The sequence below is a fragment of the Phaenicophaeus curvirostris genome, chromosome 2, assembly GCF_032191515.1.
Source record: "Phaenicophaeus curvirostris isolate KB17595 chromosome 2, BPBGC_Pcur_1.0, whole genome shotgun sequence".
NCBI classification, from domain to species: domain Eukaryota; kingdom Metazoa; phylum Chordata; class Aves; order Cuculiformes; family Cuculidae; genus Phaenicophaeus; species Phaenicophaeus curvirostris.
Window position 1 is genome coordinate 85,177,830 of NC_091393.1, and position 19,895 is coordinate 85,197,724.

Sequence of the window (19,895 nt, forward strand, 5' to 3'; positions counted from 1 at the left end):
AAACATCAGCTGTTGGCACCAGTGCTACAAGAGTGTGCAAGCCAGATGGGAAAAGCGTTTGCCTTCCTCACAGCCCATGAGAGACTGCTGGGTGCATGTATAGCAGCCTCTCGTCTGTAATACTACCAGTCCTTCCTTGTAGTAAGAGGTTGCTAGCCTTTAAGCAAAGCCCACACTGGGTTTCTCTTGCATTTTTTTTCAGATGTGCTGTGGCAAGCAGCAGAGACGCTGCAGGGACCAGTCCCTAGGTCAGGCTGCTCCCAAGGGACTGGGCACCAGGGGATACAGGTCTTATGAGGAGCGGCTGAGAGAGCTGGGGTTGTTTAGCCTGGAGAAGAGGAGGCTGAGGGGAGACCTCAGTGCGCTCTGTAACTACCTGAAAGGAGGTTGTAGAGAGGAGGGTGATGGCCTCTTCTCCCAAGTGACAGGGGACAGGACAAGAGGGAATGGCCTCAAGCTCTGCCAGGGGAGGTTTAGGCTGGACATTAGGAAAAAATTCTTCACAGAAAGGGTCATTGGGTACTGGAACAGGCTGCCCAGGGAGGTGGCTGAGTCACCTTCCCTGGAGGTGTTTAAGGGACGGGTGGACGAGGTGCTAAGGGGAAATGGTTTAGTGTTTGATAGGAAGAGTTGGACTCGATGATCTGGTGGGTCTCTTCCAACCTGGTTATTCTATGATTCTATGAAATCTGACTTTGAGCAGCCCACCCCAACCTCTCCTGTCTTGGCCACATCAGTCGTGGGACAGGCTCCTGCTGTTCTGTGCTTGCTCAGACAACCAGGAGGAACTGGAGCTGCCTTTGGGCTCTACAACCCAATTTCTTCTTCAGTGCAAAACCAAATCCAGTTTGGTTTTGTGGCCTTCGGTCCCAACTGCTCCCTCCGGCACTGCTCACAGTGTGGCTGCAAGAGAGAGGATTGGGGGAAATGCACAGCTGTGCCGGGCAGCACTGACATCCCTGGATGCTTTGATATCCCTCAATGCAGAGATTGCAGGGTGGCACTCAGAAACTGCTCACTGGAAGCTGCATCAGTGCTAGCAAAATCTATAAATAAAGACTAAAAAAAAAAAAAATGCTGTGGTGGAGCCGTCTTTGGTGGACTTCCCTGCAGAAGAAGGATGGAGAAACTCAGGTCTCTCTTGGGGGTTCCCCAACCCAGCCCAGAGGCCCCCACAGCCCTGGCTCCACTCTCACCTTGTCCTGCTCTTCCAAGGCCAGTTCCCATTTGTAGGGAGAACTAGCACAGGGTCCTTCCTTACTCTTGCCTTTATGCAGCACTGCTCCTAGTGTGTGCCGGAGCCTGATCCCCCCAAAATCATCGCAGACACAAAAGCTGGCTCAATTGTTCCCAGGCTGCCGCAAACTACGTGGGGCAGATATGGACCATACACCAGCCAAATGCTTTCCGTATGTTTTTATTTGCAAAGTTACAGGATTTTTTTACAGGCACTGTGCGTTGGTGTTCCAGACCAGTTCAGATTTTTCTCTGTATTACCAATGACCCAGAGGGGAAGTGGGAGCAAGGAAAATCCCTCACAGCAACAGTTCCAGGCTCCAGAAAGGCATAAGACTTCTGAAAGGAACAACCTGCTGCTTCTGAAGCCATGAAGCAAGGAATCTTGTTTATAAACAGGCTTAAAAAATAATATACATATATAAGAGCAGCTTGAAGCTCAAGTACAGCGATAACTGGTATATACCTATGCATATCTGTTCACACCCCTTCTCCAAAGCGGGAAAAGGGATGGTTTAAAAACTAAAAACACAGTTAAAAAAAAATACGAAGGATTCCATGCATTAAGTTTTAGTGTTTTGTGCAATTAAAATGGGATGAAAATAAATATAACTTAAAAAACCTCAAATCTTTTCCATGACACTAATGGAACAGTGGCAAGTCTATAAGGCACTTCCACATGGGCTATTCTAGAAAGCCTGGCAAAGAGCAAAAACAGTGCAACCATTTGCAATGGCATCAGATGAGCTAAAGACATCTGTCTGGCGAGATATGAACCAAGAGAAACCTCGGGAGACTTCAATACTCAGGAAAGAGGCTGCGGCATGGCTGCAGGCCACTATATGGCCAAGTCCTCCTTATTGCTGTCAGTAGACCTGTCCCACCAAGGATGCTGGACCCGCTGAACTATGGCAGGGGGCTCTGCACCCTTGGAGTGAGATGAGATGGTGGGTTTGGAGATGGAGTGGGTGAGGGATTCAGGTCTGTCAGGCTCCTGCACCACTTCCAGTACTACACATTCCTTCTGTCCTCACTGCAAGGGACGACTCAGCTTGCCCTGCAGCCTCCCCTCCCCACCAGCCCTTCCGTGGCTGACATTTAGCTCGCCAGCTCTACCGTGAGCAAGTTCAAATGTTCCAGGAAGTTAAAAAATAGCCTCCGCCCTAAATAGGGAACTGGGTGTTTTCAACGGAGGGGGAGTGCAGAGGCCATCCATGCAGCCCGAGCAGGCCAGGAGGCCAAAGAGCAGTGGCAGTCAGCCAGCTCTGTGGAGAGAAAAAAAGGGAAGCACAGGGATGCCTGACCCAAACTCTACTTTGCCAAAGAGGACTAACCCAGCCACCTCGAGAGCTGATTTGCTGCTCTAACTCTGCCTGCTCCAGGCAATCTGCGGTTTAGGTAGAGATGCTCCAGGCAGGAAGATTACTGCGGACAAGGTGTAGGCATTGGCAGCACTACTCCTATACACATGCTCAGCTGCTGCCAAAAAAGACTCATCAACTTGAATGACTACTTTAGGGCTTACAGTAGTCCCTTATAAACTATTTTTCTCTTCCCTAGCCCTGCCCAAAGTTTTTATTCCCCGTGAAGAGTTGGAGACCTCTGCTAAGGAGGGCTGGAAGCAGCTCCTAGCTGGGGAGCTTAATCTCTGAAGAGGAGCTAGCTACCCACCACAGCAGTGCACCCCGCACAGGGGAGACAGATGGGAAGCACCTGGTCATGGTAAGTACTTGTATCGAACCATGTGTCCTCAGCAGGAAGGAAACCCTCACCCTCCAAGCAACTGCAACTAACTAACTAACTAAGTTAGTTGCAACCTGCAACTAACTGAGTAACCTCCATGGGACGTCCTGAACACAAACTAAAACCCAAATCCACCCTTCTAGCATCTCTTAAGGACTTGGCCCAGCCAGGTCCCCAGGGTGAAAGATGCTGGCGAAGATAACTACCCTACTGTCTTTTGATGTCTCCAGGCCTTGCTCACATACCCTAGTGGGCATGGCCACTGAGTGGTTTTGGGATGCAGACATAGTCTCAGCTCAGAGAAAGGCTCTTCCTCCACCAACCCTCTCAAAAAGATCAGGCTGCACAAGAGACAAAAGTATGATAGGCTAAGCGTATGCCTGCCTAAGCAACCCCTGCTGGGCTGCTCCCACCTGGCATGGCCATATACTCCCACTGACTCTGCAAAGTGAAGGTTTCAAGTTCAGCTTTTGTTCTGGCAGGTTAATTCTATTTACATGGGGCAGGGGCGGGAGGGGGAGAACGGGGACCAAACCAAAACACCTAAAAAAACCCCAAGCCAAAACCCAAGAAAAAATAAAAAAAAACACCTAACAAAACCCATCTTAAATAGGGAGAGAATAGCTTTCAAATGGGAAGGGTGAGGGCTGGAAAGTGTCTTGTAGTGCAGTTCAGAAGAGTCAGTTGGGGTCAGGTTGGGGGTAGTGGCAGAGGCAGACATGCGGCTTTAATGCAAGTCTTCACTCTGGGACAACTCTGTCAGGATCTGAATGAGGTTGTCAAGCCCCCAGAGGTAGCCATCCTCTCTGTTTCCTTCCACCCAGGGCACGTTGTGCTGGAGAACTTGCCCCTCTGGCAGTGGGGTGGTTTTCCCAAAGTCAATCATCCAGACTTTGGCCTGTTCCTTCTTGTCATGAATGAAGAGAAGGGAGCTCCCAATTACCTGTGGAGAGGAGAGACCAGTTAGTGGTGCTCCTATTGTTCATTCTCAGCCAGTATCAGGGCTTTCAGACACCTTATCTTAGGCTGCATTTGCAAGAGAGAATGCTAAGATTTTGCACGAGTAAAAACAAGCTCTGAGCATTACCAGCTGTGTTTGCACATGCAAGTGAAGTATTCAGACAAGCTGATGTACTCGTACAAATTCCAGCTCTTGACACAAGGAGAGTATCAGAAAATCACAGGCACGAAAGACAGAGGTGTCATTTTGGAAGCTGAGTCAAGGTCCCCAGGTGTCTCAGCCATCACATGGGGACTTTTTTCAAGGCTGATTCTTTGTGAACAGCTCATGCTATTCACATTCACCAGCCCTGCAGACATCACCACAGGGAGGGTTATGATCCAGGTCCACGTTACTTGCAATGCACTGTCTCCTGCCTGCACCACCACATGATTACACAGAGATCCCCCTGGAATATCCTCCTGGCCTTCACAGTACTCTGGGGATGCAAGCTGCTGAGGTGCGTGTACATGAATTTCCTTTTCTATGAGTTCAATTGGCTGAATGTGCTTTGAAGGGCTCTTTCATATCCTGATAGGACAGGAAAATCCTGCAGCAAGTATTGGCCTGAGCAAGCCCACAGGTGCATTTGGGAACATGGAGCATATAGTCTCTGACAGCAGAAGTCTCAAGGCCTTTCATAGCGGAACGAGACCCCACAAGGTAAATGCTCAGCATCCACAGGAGAGAGAGATGCTCAGCAGGTGGGTGCTCCCGCTCAGCCCCCTGGCCCATCCTGGCCTGCAGTCCTAGCCAGGCTGCCACCCAGCAGCAGCTCTGCTGCAGTTTTCCAGCGCCTGGGAACATGCACCGATGGCACCCACCATCGTGCTCTGCTCTCCTGCCGAACCTGTTTCTCTGGTCAGAAGATTTTAGCAAGTGGACCCACAGAAAAGCACTAGAGGGTGTGCTTCAGAGCAGTCCCAAATAGATTGCTTTCCAAATTACGTCCAATGTGCATGAATTGGTGAACTACGAATTCGCTTGCCCTTTTATCACAAATACCGACCTTGGTGAGCAAAGTGCAATGGCTGTTAGCAGACAGGATGCAGTGTGTGGAGAGCCATGAGTACTTCATATGCTGTACAGATACACAGAAGACTGCAGCTCTAGGGGGATCCTGCTGGTGTCAGTCTTCCAACATAGCAGCACTAAAAGTTACTGGGGACTCCCACATCCATGCTATCAGCAGGGTTTAGTTTGAAGTTTGCCTTTAGACCAGGGTTTAGAACATTTGCAAAAGCTATTATGAATTTACATTTTTGAGGAGACTTCCTCCTCCAGCACATTGGGAAAATGCCCAAGGTTCAGAGATATATATTATTTCCCAGAAATGCTTATCTTCAGCTCTTCTCTTTCTAAGCTCTTATAGCCCTCTCTTGGCCAGGATTGAGCATTTAAACTTTAAGGAAAAACCTTTTGCTGACATTTTTCACTAGCATGTTCTGGGTCACTGAATCCTTCCGCAACTCCTTGGAGGGCCCCATGCAGGAACACGGAGAGGTTGGCAGACACTTTGTCTTTAAGTTGGATGGAAAGTCAAAGCTGCTGCTTTTTGATTTTTAAGGAGTGGAAATGCCTTTCAGAACTTCCAGCACAGCGAAGGCAGTTTTAGGATGATCTGCAATCTACAGCTAAGTCAAAGCCTTGTTTGATCACATGGAGCAACTGGGGGCTAAACAACACATGCTGTCCATTCAGACAGAAATTTCTCTCCAGAAGACCCCGATACTTTTACATTAAGGATTTTCCCCAGTTGTATCAACCCATAAGCAGCCTGAATTTCTCCTAGAACACTTCTAATCTGTGTGAACACAGGTTCAGATCTAGTGAAAACTCATGTCAGATGCACAAACATGGTATCAGTCATTGGCCATATTTCCATGTGAGTATTAGATAAGCATGGGTCTGAAAACATGGATATAAGAATGAAAGTTGTGGAAATTTACAGCTTCTGACTTTGACTTCTCTTCTCTCCTTGAACAAGCCGAGATTAAACTGTTCATGTTCCCAGGCAGATCTATCTAAATGTGAGTATTTACCTCATGGCATTTGAAGAATGGGGATGTCTCCAGTGTAGCGCGAATACCCTTCAAACGGTTAAGGTAACTGTTCTGCAATTACAAAAACAAAAACAAACCATCAAGCCATCAGTGCTGCAGGAAGCCTACATAAAAACTGCGCAACAGGGCAGACAGGAAAGTCACCCGTACCATTATCCTCTCCGTGATACTGTGTTTGTATGGAGAGATGCCAGGGCTGTCCCTCAGCTGCCCGTGCTCAGCATCCTACCAGAGATCTGTCCCCTGCGAGAGTATACCCTCTCTTTTGGAATCCACTTATCCCTTCAGCCTTTATGGTATCCTGTGAGGTCCTGTGGATTCCAGAACTTACTGACAGCATTTGCTTTCGCTGACCTGACGATTTCTGCAGACTTTCCCTGATGCATCCAGGGTGCTTTTTTTTTTTTTCCTCTCACCTGTACTCTTTTTAACAGGTCAGCTCTTCATCTCATCTGTCATTTTATCACTCAGTCAGCCAAGCATCATGAGACACTTCTGAAATTCTGTATCAGCACTTCTGTAAATTTGCTGCCATAGGTGGAAGGGGTCTCCCACCAGTCAGCATGCAGGTTAAGATCCATGTTCCTGTCTGAGCATCCCTGCAAATTGCTGCAAGACACTAAACGTTCACAGGAGGCCCCTTCGATAATTTGATTTTGAGGTTTAGACAGAAGGACTAAGGATAAGAACATGCATTGCAGGTATCTGGGCACTATAATACACCTGAATTTTCACACTTTGACTGCATCCAGATATGTGGGGGTCGCTGCATTGCAGTAGTGTGGCCAAGGAGCCCTGCGCAAAGACAGGGCATGATGGTGTGAGCATCCTCCAAGCTCTTTGTGAATAAAATTCAGCCAAGCAAGTTCATTTACAGAGGTAGGGATAATCCCTGGGTAACTACTGTCAAATTACATGTGCCAGTTTGAAGTAGGCAGCATCCAGTGCCACTCCAGCTGGAGCTTTGTGTTTGTAGGCTTTGTATAGTATAGCTTCAAATGGGAGCACTTTGTCAAACAGCATATTTGACACAGTTGGTGTAAATTGTCTACAGCTTCCTGTCTTACTATCCTGGCAACTTGGGAAATGCTGACTGTGGCTTGCCCATGTGAGGGGCATCTAGGACAATCAGAGCCACCCATCCTGTGAGACTGAGCATGGGGCAGCCGGTTCTACCAGGGTGGGAGCTCCCACTGCCTGTACCTTTACATACTGGGGTATAATACAGGCACAGAGGCTGCTGTCAGCCTTGGGGATGAGACAGTAGAGCATGGCTGTGCCTTCACAGTGGGTTCTGAGACGGCCCCTGAGTATCCTCAGTGGACTCAGACCCAACTCAAGCAATGCTGCCGCAGCAAACGTGTGCCCTCCCAGTCCTCCATTGCCTTCCCCTCACCCCCATGCCAGGATGACACTTATTTTTGCCAATTTTCGTGCTTTCTTAAGAGAGATTGCTCAGGTCACAGCTCCTCAGGACAGGGAGCTGATGAGCTGAGGGCAGACTCTGCAGGAGGAGCCCCCTCCTAGCAGCACCGCCAACTCACCAAAACATTGCGGTTTCCTCTGGTGAACTCCCTGAAGGCTTCCATGACTTGTTCCTTAGTCCGTGTCTTTTTGAAATCCCGGTTCACAGTGCCATCCTCTTTCTTGAAAAGAATGGAGAGTGGTGAGCAGGATGGGGAGGGAGGGAGCCAGGACAAGGACAAGCGTTTCAGCAGCCACACATGTCCCCAAGTAGGACGCAACCAACCTTTGTGGCAGCTGAAGGACTTGTCTATGGAGGAGTTAGCAGAGGCTGCCTGCCTTGCATATCCCAAATTATCCCGCAGCTATGCTGTATTACCCCCTAATGCAAATGACAAGTTTCTGGTATCACATGCTTGCAAATTCAGTACGTTCTCATAGATCTGGCACTTGCTGTACACCAGTGGCTGGAGACGATCTGTTTCTGGCCACACCATGCCCAAATGGCCTCTCCCTGCTGCTGTGTCTGAGCACGGACACCGACACCAGCCCCAGCCTGCACTCCTGCTTGGCAAGGAAAGCCAAGCATTGCCACAGCAGGACACAACTGAGCATGGACAGACAACATCTCAGAAGCAGGCACAAAAAACCCCCTCTGCACGAAGTCCTCCATGGATCAACTAAAGTAAGGAGAGGAACGCAAGGAGCAAGCCCTGTGGCTGTCTTGTCTCACAAGTCCTTTAATAGCCCATGGACAGTAAACCCTCAAAGGCAGCAGACAGGCACCAAGACCCAGTGAGCAGCCTTGTGCTTTCTCTCCACCTCTTCCGCAGAGGCACATCTTGGCCCACAACAGGGCAGCACAGCTTGGTCTGCTGCAAAGATGGCACCCAGGTCTGACTCAGAGGCTCCTGGCTGAAATTCTGGGCAGCATTATAGGTTGTTCCCCATTTCCGTGGTCCTGCTGGGGCTCCGATTTTTAGATCGGCACATTTTGTTGTCTGGAGCAGCTACAGGTTGGGCAGGCAGAGCTTGCTTCCTGGATACAGGGGCTATTTTAAAACTACATGTGCCTGTGCTCATGCTCACAGCTCCACTTGCAGACCTCCATCCCAACATTCCAGAGAGCTCATTTGCAAACAATAAGAGTGAAGGGGCAGAGGCCAAAAAGACATCCTGTGAGCTGAGGAAGACGAAGGAAGGATGAAGAAGCAGAGCAGAGGCTGAGGAAGGAAGAGAACGTAATGGATTACCTGCCTTGGAAACTTATATGTCCTGGCAGAACTTTTGAGACTCATCCAGAAAAGTGCACTGGGATGAGGCCGTGTGCATCCCCCTGGGCAGAGGGCTGGTTGTGGTCATGGTGGGTGGTCCAGCTTGAGGGAAGGCTGAGTGCCCAGACTGCATAGAGTTGAGCAAGGCAAGCCTGGCATCAGACCACACCTGACATGCAGTTTCAGATGAATCCAACAGCACAATTCTGACTTCAAGCTTGCATTCTATGCAAGTGTTAATGAAGTCAATAATGAAAGCAACACGTGAAAGACCTTGGTCTGCACGAAAAGCTTTGTTGGCATGGGGTGCAATCGATGCACCCAGCTTCAAATCACCCTAGACTCAACCTGACCACCTCTTGTTGCTGCCCTGGTGATGCCACAGGGGTAAAAAGCAAAGCTAACAGCTGACAGCCTGTAGCAGCAAAGGCCAGGGACAATCTTCTTGCAGGAGACCTCACTGCCATAGCAGCCATCCTGCCGATAGACCAAGCAGTGCCAGGCTCCCTGTTTTTTGGCTGTGTCTCATAAGGCAGCAGGCTGCAGCAAGTGCAGGCAGGAGGCCTCACCAAGGCTGGTCTATAGCACACGTATGACATGTAGGGGAAGGGCACTACACTGGTATATACATCCGTCACGTCAGCCCTGACATGGCAGTTCAGAAGTCAACACACCCTCTCCCCAGGGGATGACAGATAGCAATTTGGAGAGGTGCCACGGCACTAATTTCACATGTAAAGAGCACAACTTTCCACAAGGCATCCAAGAAAGGAGATGGACTTCTAAGTGCTCCTAAAAATAAATTAGAACTGCAGATGGCCTTTCAGATAAAGCAATCTAGGCTTCAGGAAAGCCAAACAGCCTACCCCTAATACTGCTCCCATAATTACTGCCCCTCCCACAATTTCCTTGCCTAGCCAGATGCTGCTGCCATGGGGCTGAGAACTGCCACATTTACTGGTGCTCAAGCCCTGAGAAGGCTGGCTTGCACACAGAAGGAACATAAGCGGGGCTGATAAGGGCTATTTCAATGTCCGTCCCACTAGCAATTCCATTATGTCCTACTGTCACTGGGGCAGGCTTTGGGTCAGCCAGTGCCCCCTCCAGCACTGTGTCCAGCCTTGGATGGGACTCGCAAGCCACCTGTCTTGGGAAAGTCAGGTGAGGGTTTTCAGAGCTGGCTAGACACCACAGATGTCCCAGCACCAGAGAAAACTATCCCAGCACCACCTTGCTACAGGCAGTAGTGAGTGACTCTCAAATCAGAGGAGGTCCTCAAAAGCAAAGCTTCATGCAACAACCTCCATCCAGTGAGCTTCAACTGGGTCACTAGGAATCACTTGGAATACTTTTAGCAGGTAATTTTACTAACAGGTACCATTTTTAAAAGTTTCAAGCTACCTCAGAAAGTTAGAAGAATGTCATTATCTCCTTTTTCAGAGGAAAATTTCCATTTTAAAGAACTACTGCATCCTCGAGGACACCTGGAATAGCAAGAGCTCAGCCAGGAAAAGGTCCCCATCCTCATTCCCAACCCTGAACTGCCTGTTCACCTCACCTGTCTGTGCCGTCTGGTAGGCTCCCGCTGCCCCCTTCCTTACCCTGTGTGTCCTTCCAGCCCACAGGCACAGGGCCAAATCCTGCCCTTCCTTTGCACAGGAAGGTGCTCTCCTGCATCAGCCTCCAGCCATGAGTGAACGGCAGGTCAGATTTACCCCTGCTCTTTTCAGGGAAGCACTCACAGCAAGACAGAAAAAATGGGGAGACATGTCATTAAGTAATATTTTTCCCAGAATTTCCTCCAAGGGCTCACTAGTATCTCAAGGCACCAAACACACCTTCCTTAACGTCGAGACTTGACCCCAGAAATAGGGCAGATACAGGGATACTGCACAGCATGACCAGTTCTACAGCCCTGCTGGAAAAAAAAGAAGCCAGCCAGGAACCAGTGTGAACTGTTAATGCTTTAGCTTAGAGGAAAATAATCCAGAAGCTGAGGGATTTAAGGGGAATTACAGTAATTAGAGCCTTGATCAAATTAGTCAGCCCCTAGCAGCAGCAGCATGATTATTCCTGGAGGCCAGCACTTCTCAACATTTTTCAATTAAAGGGCCACCTCACCCCTTAAAAAAATCCACTGCTCACATTGTACAGAGCTTACTTACGGTCAGCTAAAACAGAGGTGCAACTCTCTCACCATTCATTTTTTGCTTTATTTCCCTCTACAGGTTTTGGTTTTTGTTGTTTTTTTTTTTGCCTGTGTGGGAATATGGTTTGGGTTTGGTATTTAGTTATTTCATTTCAAGTGGTTCACAGATTACCTGCTTTTGCCAAAAATGTCCCCAGATCACAGGCTGAGGAGCACCGCTAGAGGCCAAGAATATAAATAAGGCAGATATTCCTGATCATAGGAAGAAAGCAGGGAGAAGAAACACTGCATGGGAGCTTTGGTCCCAACTGTCCCATAGTTTTTTTTATATAGCCTTAGGTTTATAATAAGCACCAGCAAAACAACAGCAATGGGAACTAGGCAAAAGGTTGTCCCAAGCCGGAACAGCTCGTGGCATTCTTCTCCCAGGCATCTGTGGCAGAAAATGGACTTTGAGAGAGCTGGGGGTATCCGGGAAGAGCTGCAGAAGCAGGCAAGTGCCACCTGCAGGCACAGCAGAAAGCTGCTGCAGGTGTGCATGACTAGCAGTATCCCAGGCAGGAGCAAGGATGTCTTACACTGCTCATGATGGAAACTCTTCAGAGGTTCAGCTGAAGCGCTGCTCCTCGGGTTTCTGAGAGTGGTTGAGTTAGAGATAAATGCAATGTCCTCTGCTGGCCATGAAACAGTTGAACTAAGAAGGTGTTCTCCTCCCTGTGAGCAACATGCTCCCACAGGCTTCCCACAGCCTGGGAAGTTGTTCTCACACAGCAGGACAGATGGATCCCTTCACATGAGCGGTTTGGTAAGCAGGTGATCAGGAGCAGGGGCTCTGAACGACCTAGTCCTGCCAATTGCCTTTTAAACCTGTGATCTAACATTTGCTCACATCTACTTCTTGTTTGACTGGTGAGGTCAGAAGAAATGCTACCAGGAAAATCTACACAATCTAGTGTAAAGGCTTTTTCAGGGAACAGCTTAATTTGTTTTAATTCTGCCATCTTGACACTGCCATCTCAGGTCAGAAGAGGTGCGGGAGTTTAAGGCCACAGAGGCCCAGATGGGTATTCTGGGAAAATCCAGCCACTTCAGAGAGGAGAAAAATGATCTGTTATCAAGAGAAGGAAACTCCTCCAGTAAAGATACATGTACTTGTTCTGAGCTATTGCCTGGGCCCCAAAAGTGCCCCAAAATTCAGTAACTCCAGGCATAATTTGATCAAGTTCCCCATGGCTGCTAAGCCAATGCCATGTGCAGGCACAAACTGAAACCCTTAGCTTGAATGTGATATTACCTCTAATTCATGGTGGCTGGCTACCAGAAGGTGTATTCCATCGTTAATGTTCATACAAGTCTTCTATCACTAAAATGACTGTGCCGCTGTTCAGACCTAACTCCATTCAAGTCTATCCCAGACACCTCTCTCGCCACCAAGTCAGCTTTGCCTGGGAAAAATCTTTCGGGATGGCTCATCTAATGGGGAAACAAAAGCCTCCCAGCAGGTATCTCCAGAAACATGAGTGTTAGCTCTGAGCAAATGCAGTCAGCAGGTTACACGTACATAAAGGTGCCAGCAGAAAGTGCTGCTGTTTGTGTTTGCTCCAGTTCATAGGGCTCAGTTGCTCATTTTTTCCACAGTGATGTAAATATAGCCTCTTCACTGACTGCAGGTAAACTCTCAGGTCTAACTAGAGATCAGCACATGCTCAAACTGGGATTTGGATTAATGACTCAGCCTAGCAGCACAGCAGCATCAAAAGAAATAACTAATTTGAGCCTACAAGCTGGAGCACAGCACTTTGCATTTCATAGTCAGAGGAATCAACCACATGGCTGATTTAATGAGATTATGGCTAAAACTGTCCTCTTACATTGATGCCCTGAACTCAGCTGTGCTCTTAGAAGAGTGGTGCTGCCCCAGGCAAGGTGCCTGGCAAGGGTGGTTTGGCTGCAGGGATCTGGGCTGTCTTGATGTGACACAATCTCACCACCAGCCACTGCGTGAGTGCCTCTTTGCATGCGTGAATGAGTTTGGTTCCTGAAAACTCCAGCATTTCCCCCTGTTCTGCACAACTTGAGCAGCCTCACCTTTATCCCCTCAATCCTGAAGCCCAGTGTGGCTGTTGAGCTGATAGTCTCCCTCCACTGCATGTAGCGGGGTTTAGTTACTGCCCGCAGCACATTCTCCTCTTCAGTGGGGGCATCAGGGTCCACCTCAATCATCTTCTGGTACATGTCCTTCCTCAGGCTTGGTTTCTTCCGGGCCTTTATCAGCTCCTCCTCCAAGTATGTCCTGCAAGGAGTGAGGAGGATACATCAGCAAGGCCACTGCACAAGGTGCTACATACCCATAGACAGCCCTTGACACAGAAATCAGGCCCACACAGAATAGCTGACCCCCCAGAGAGCAGAGCAGCACAGGAAATAATGGACTAAGCCTGACTGTAAGTGAATTGGTTCTGACTTAATGAGCACCCATCATCACCACCTGATATCTTTTCAGTTCATCAGGGAACCACAATCAGTTTGGTAATAACAAAGGAGGTTATCTCTCATAGATATTCTTGGTGCTGCTGTCACACCATAGTCCAGGAGGTTCTGTCCTTCAGCAAACCTGACTAGAACTTTCACAGATCAAACACAGCTTTCCAGACATGCTGAGAAAACTGCCTATGCTCTCCGGGAACCAGAGTTTGCTGCATCCCAGCCCTTGGCACTAGAAGCTTCTGCTGCTCCCTCTGGGGTCTGGCCATGTTGGGTGGCTGCTGCTAAAGCTGCTCCTATGCCTCTATTGCACTTACTCATCCTCTCACTGGCTGCTAAACACGGTGTTTTCACACAGGGCTGTTTGGCTGATGATGATTTTGCCCAGTACGAGCCTGTTTCAAATGGACTACCTAGCAAAGTCTCCCTGTGGAGGACAAGAGAGGAAGGGACACAGCTTTGGCCAGGTGCTTATCATCACCCCTGGGACCACAGGGTGCAGTTGGAATGGGCAAAGGAGGATGGTGTGTACAGAGAAGTGTGCAAAAATCTTGGTTTTATCCATCCTTGTGGAGAACTTCTGCACATTAGCATGTGGAAAACCATCATCCACAAACTAATACTTCCTGCAGCAGAAATAAACCACTACATTTCTCCTTCTGGGGCACCCAAACCTGCCCCAGCTCAGCCCAGCAAGTCCCCAGGCTCCCTCTAAAAAACTCACCAAGCTGGGTGTGATATCCCAGCAAGATGACACAAAAAAATGATCCTACCTCTCGCCTCCTTCTCCCCAAACACAAACTTGGTCTTCACCTTCCGCTAGCCATGCCCAGCTCTGCAGAGGGGCCACGGTCTCTCCCCATGTCACTTGTGCCCAAATCCTGGCACTGAGCATGGGGTTCACCTCCAGAACCAAGTGGGAGGATGCTAGGCATACTACAGGTGATGGGCTTCCTGCGTTTCCCACAGGCTTTACAAGGCAAACTGGTGTCTTTTCTCAGGGCAGGCATATGATTACTGAGCAGACATCCCCAGGGCATCAGACCTTTTGAAAAACACTGCAGATTAAAGCAATGAAGGGCCTCATCTGAGATCACCAAACACATGACTTCTAGGCAAATGGAATAAAATAGCAGAAAAAAAATCAGCTGTGTGCTCAGAAGTTCTGCTCATGCCGCTCAGAAAGCTAGATTTCCTTTCGATGAGAATGCATATTGTCTATATCTGCAGTTTGGTCCCCCTGCATCACTCCAGGCTTGAACCACCACCAGCTTGAGTTGGACAAAGCCTCATTCAGGGGCAGCTGGAGAAGGCTGCTGCATCCTGAAGCTAGGTCAGCAGAGGAAAAATAAGTCTGTAGAAAAACCTACCTGGCATAGAGCTTCTGCCTCAGAAGACAGTTTAATAGCCTTGAGGTTTATTTTATCTGTCCGACCCTCTGCTGCCCAGCCACAGGGATACCCCCTCTGCAGCATTAGCCCAGTTCACCCTCCCTTATCAGCTCCTCTTGCAGCACCATCTTACTTAAGCACCACTTTATTTAACAATGATGCTGCCCGGCATATTTGCCCCCTTGCCAACTCTGCCAGTCTTAGCTCCAAAAACCCAGTTGGACAAATCACCTGACCTGTGATTTGTGCATGAAAGGCTTTCCTCCTCTCACAGACAGCCTCAGGAGCAACAGCAGGTCGTCTTCTGGTGGCTGTCATCTCTGGGCCCAGAGCAGGCCCTGTCTCCTTCACACAGCAGCATGGTGTGCCAGCTGGGGCCCTGTACTGTGCTGGAGCCCCCTGCCCTTCTCTCCACCCCTCTGGTGGAAAATATTCCTTGTCTCTTCCCTGCTGACAGCCTGACACGCAAGTTTGACTTTCACATAAGAAGTTTAGGAGGAAAAAAAAAAAAAAGATTCCACCCTTCCACAGAAACCATCAGCTTTTCCAGCAGCGCAAACATCTCCACCGTATCTGGGCTGTGCTTTAGCCAGCAAGGCGGGGGTCTCAACCCTCCCTGCCACCAACCTGTAGCAGACCCACAGCAAGCAGTGGCCCAGGGCTGCTCCAAAACCAGCAGCTAAAGGTACTAAACTACTTAGCACACACATTTTATCCCTCAAGTGTGCATGGGAGTAAAGGGTGAGCAGAGGGAAAGTCTCTTTCTCACCAAAGCTGTGACATTCAAGTGTCTTTATTTCACCCTTCTGGCACACTGAGCAGGATCTCCCACTCCTTCTGTTCCTTGCCCCTTGGCAATGGCAGAGAGGCAGTTTGCCATCCTCTTAAAAGCTACTGTGTCATTCTGCCGTACACAAACTCAACCAGCAAGCCATCCTCTCCACTGCACCAAACCACTTTCCCAGCACACAGGACGGTTGACAAGTAGAGAAGGAATGAGTCGGGTGTATCCTTCCCATACCCAGGCTTCCCTACAGCTACTTGTGTATTTTAGAGAGTTTTACCCAGGAGATGCATGTGCTTTGAATATCACATCATAAAATTCAGTGTCCCCAAAGCCACTCACCTGACACCCATTTTGCAGTCCATGACGCATGGGGAGTCAAATTCAGCCAGCAAATCTTCCATCTGGTTGTATCGCTCCCCATCCTTCACAACATCACCGTGGTAGGCAGGAACATAGGGCTTTAGGACATCGTTCATCAGGCGGTTGAGGCAGCGCTGCTCTGATTCACAGTGTTTCTTCAGTATCCTGCCATTGGCTGCTGCCTTGAAACTACCTGAGGGTGACAAAGAACAACGTGGCATTTGCTTTGGATGGGGTATGACACTGCCTTTCCAAAACTTAAAGGGCAGCCCAACATCTTGGAAGCATCAGTATTTACATTTGCACCCAAAAGAGTCTCTGCAGGTTGTGCACTACAAGCCTGGGCTGCCAGATTCACATGTAGCGTCACAGGTTTATGACCAACAATGATGCACCTTAAACAGGGCAGAGACCTGCCCTGCAGCATCCAACATATTTGCTTCACAGCCTCCCTGTGCTTCATGGTAGGTTCACATCTCTGTCTCTGCGCTCACGCATGGGGCATCTTTGGGCTAGGCAGCATCATTTGCTTTGCTGCGGATCAGCAAGAGGGCTAGGGTCTCAGCCAAAGGAATCGACATCCTGCTGCTTGAGGAAAAAATGGTAGTAATACCCAGCAGCCCTGGGAGCCTGAAAGCTCAGAGCACTGCACCTTCACATTAGCCTCCCTAGCATTTAAGTTAGTCACTCTCCTGGACTAGAGGCTGGTAGATGAAATCTGTGACATTCATGCAGCAATTGGAAGTAATTCTGGCCAACAAAGGTGGTTAAATTGAGATAACAAAGATCCTTTCCACCACTCTGCCCCTCCTTATGCTCTGTACCTGCGTGTCCTGCTAGCTGGATCCAAGGGTACTTCTTTTTGAAGGACATCACGAATGGGGACCAGTGCACCATATTCTTGATCTTTCGCCATGATTTGCTCTAAGGGAAAAAAATCATGAAGGTGAATGCAGTGTTTTAAGCTTTAATTGTCTATAAAGTCACTTCAGGAGGCACATAGTTGTTCTGGACAGGGCAGAAGGCACCAGAGCCAGTGCAGGATGGGAGCAGAGAATCTGCACTTTTCCCATTTCCCTGTGCCAAGCTGGAGCCACTGGATCTCAACTCTCCTTTCAAAAACCACCAGTAACTTCAGTTAAGTGGATGGCATTACAATGTTGTTCCAGTTGGCTGCCTCTGCTGCAGAGAGCCCATCCATGTGCATTACCTTGTCTCTGCTCCCTGCACGCCCCTGGCGGAAGCAACATGGACATTTAACCCATCCTTGAGTAGCACATTAGATCACAGCAGCCGGAGCAGGGAAAGGAGCCCAGGTTTTCTCCCCAGCCATAAAACTCAACTCCAGCTCCTGTGGGAAACAAGGGATATGCACACAAGCAAACATAGGCTCACCACTCTGCTTTTATTCCCCACTGAAAGGCACCTGCTTTGTCAATTAAGCTGGCAATCCTTGCACAGCTGATCCGCCTGTTCTGGCCCATCTGTAGATACATTTTAGAGAGCAATTCCCTTCTGACATGTTGTGTTTCTTGCCAGACAAATTGCAGAAAATTATTTACACGATGTAATGAGGGCTGCATCAGACATATGAAAGCCTCTTTCGAAGGCTCTTTCCTGTGAGAATTTTTCCCTGGATTGTTCTAGGGAACATACTGCTGATAAAAGTCAGGGGGGGCAACCTCTTATCTGGGCCCCAGAAGGCCCCAGTACAAAGAACAATATACAACAGCAACAATGGAAAAACGCCTTCTGGTAGGACCTGGGACAGACAGCATAGTCCTGGTTGTTCTGATCAACTGGGTTCAGCTGGAAGCCCACAGATAAATTATCCTCATTTGCTCCACTCTGAAGGCATGGAAGGGAGCCTTCCAGAAAGCCCAAGTAATCCCTTCTTCATTTTGGAGAACAGGCCCCTATTCCAGTAACACTTTGCAGACAGGCGGGGAAAAGCCAGCAGCCCTGACTTGCAGTTTGGATGTTTGTCGGGGGTGAACTCACAGCACAGGAATCCATGCTGGGAACTGCTGACACGTTTAAATGGTGAGGAAGAAGCGAGACAAAGATGTGAGTGTCTAAAGTGTGGAAATTTCATTGGGTTGCCAGCCCTGCCGGTAACCAGGGATGCATCGCACAGAGATGCAAGGGCTGCCTGCATCTGTTGGGGACCAGGGGTGGGAGAGAGGAAGAAGAAAGTCTGAGAGGAGCAGTGTGGCCTTTCCCTGGATGACTGCCCAGGCCAGGAGTGTCCTGGAGTGCCCTGGCACCCGTACAGCAGCGCAGGAGTTTGGCAAGCAGATTCCCGAGTGCGGGGTGACACCAGGCATCCCCTTTGCCTGGGCTCCTCTGCGCCATGGGTTTGCTCTGCCACCCGGCTTGCTTGCTTTGGCAGGGGGATCAGGCAGTTCCCTACCTGACATGAGGATGAATGTTTTTATTTCCAAGTGCAGTGCCAGAACTTGTGCACTTGAGCTGTTCTTTGTTCTCCTTTTGGCACAGTGCGGGGAGGGAAGGTGGGGAGGGGGGTGTGTGTGTAGGGGGGGTGTCCCCTCCTTTGTTTTTAATATAGTAACACCGAGTACTTGCTGATGTCACGAAAAAAGGGGGAAGAAGTCTCCAAGGGAGCCTGGACTCCAAACAAGTATGACCCACCTTCTCTAAAACAAGGAGAAAGAGTCCTCCCCCCAGCACACAGCATCATAAGGCACTTGATCCCAGGAAACACACCAAGGCAACGCAACTTCCCAAGCCAAGATTTTGTTTTTTCACTGGTTAGAGCTTTATAGCTAAAACCCTGAGGTACTCCAAAGCACAGGCAGAATGAAGACAAGTGGCACCCAAAGAAGGGAAGCTACCCTGGCTCCTCTCTGCCAGGGCTTTCCCAGGAGCCATATGCTCCACTCAGGCACTGCTCCCAGTGCAGAGTAATGGCCCCAAGTCCCCCAGAGAAACAAAACACCATGAAACCTTCCTGCTGAGCTGAACAAGATAGAAAGCCAGTCACTGAGCACACCTCCACAAGGAACAGGTAGATTGTCCCTATCCCTTTATACTGGAAGGAAAAGTTTTCACCCTGACACCATCTAGTTTCAGATACTCCTTTGGCCAAGCTTTACAAGCTTAAGTTTTGAGGACATATTTAAGGAAATGTTTTATGGAAAGGCTTGACTCTGCTTCATCCATCTGAAGCCACTCCTGACTTGCCAGGAGAACGCAAGCTGTTGCCACCACAGAGGTTACTGGCAATTCTGCTTCATGTGACCCCTTCCTCCTGGCCTTCAGAGGGGCAGCCACATGGTCACTTGCAGGAGAGAGGAGGGACTGTGCCCTCTGCAATTCTTTCAGGAGCCTTTGGACTTTTACACCTGAGCCACCTCCTTGTGTTATGAAGGAAAGTTTGCTTTGACAAAAAGAAGCTCTCCTGTGCCCTAAGTCCATCACACGTTACTGCCCAGCATGCACAGCTTGTTTTGCAGAGAAGCCTGCTTGGATGATTTTTTTGGGTGGGTGTACCTATCTATATAAAAGGTCTGATTGCTGCGTCGTGGGAGTGCTCAAAGAGGCATAAGTTTTGCAAGGGGCAGCTCCCCTAGTAAACCATCAGCTGCCCGAGTTCATCTGCCTACTCTCTAGGGCTGCTGACCTACTGCAGAGGAGAGACAGAGGCTGAACCATGGAGGAACAAGACTGGCCAACACTCCCAGTAATCCTGGCACCCTCTTTGTCTAAAGATATACTTTCCCCAGGTAAGGAGTTGCTCTAAAGGTTTACACTTCATACTTCCAAGACAGATGCAACGTGGCTGTAAACCAGCAGTAAGGTCCTTCACAGGCACTGAAGATGACTGACAGCTTCCAACAAGAGGGTCTGTATTTATTTGAATGCCAGTGGGGATTCAGATGGAGGTGACCATCTCAAGGTCGATGGCTTGGGATCCCCATTAT

At 49.1% G+C, this 19,895-nt stretch overlaps 1 protein-coding gene across 2 annotated transcripts in view; it reads right to left on the reverse strand.

Moving 5' to 3' along the window:
* Positions 1–1,401: 1,401 nt before the first annotated feature.
* Positions 1,402–19,895, reverse strand: part of ITPKB (inositol-trisphosphate 3-kinase B) — a 67,452-nt gene continuing 48,958 nt past the window's right edge. Inside the window, exons 3-9 of one of the 2 annotated variants that reach the window (XR_011337052.1) lie at positions 16,776–16,875; positions 15,931–16,144; positions 13,018–13,222; positions 7,587–7,688; positions 6,022–6,093; positions 3,061–3,922; positions 1,402–3,029 (exon numbers count right to left, since the gene is read on the reverse strand). Coding sequence is in view for 1 of the 2 variants with exons in the window: in XM_069852740.1 (XP_069708841.1) it covers positions 3,707–3,922; positions 6,022–6,093; positions 7,587–7,688; positions 13,018–13,222; positions 15,931–16,144; positions 16,776–16,875 (909 nt within the window). In the remaining variant the exon portion in view is untranslated. The other variant, XM_069852740.1, reaches the window with a different exon arrangement.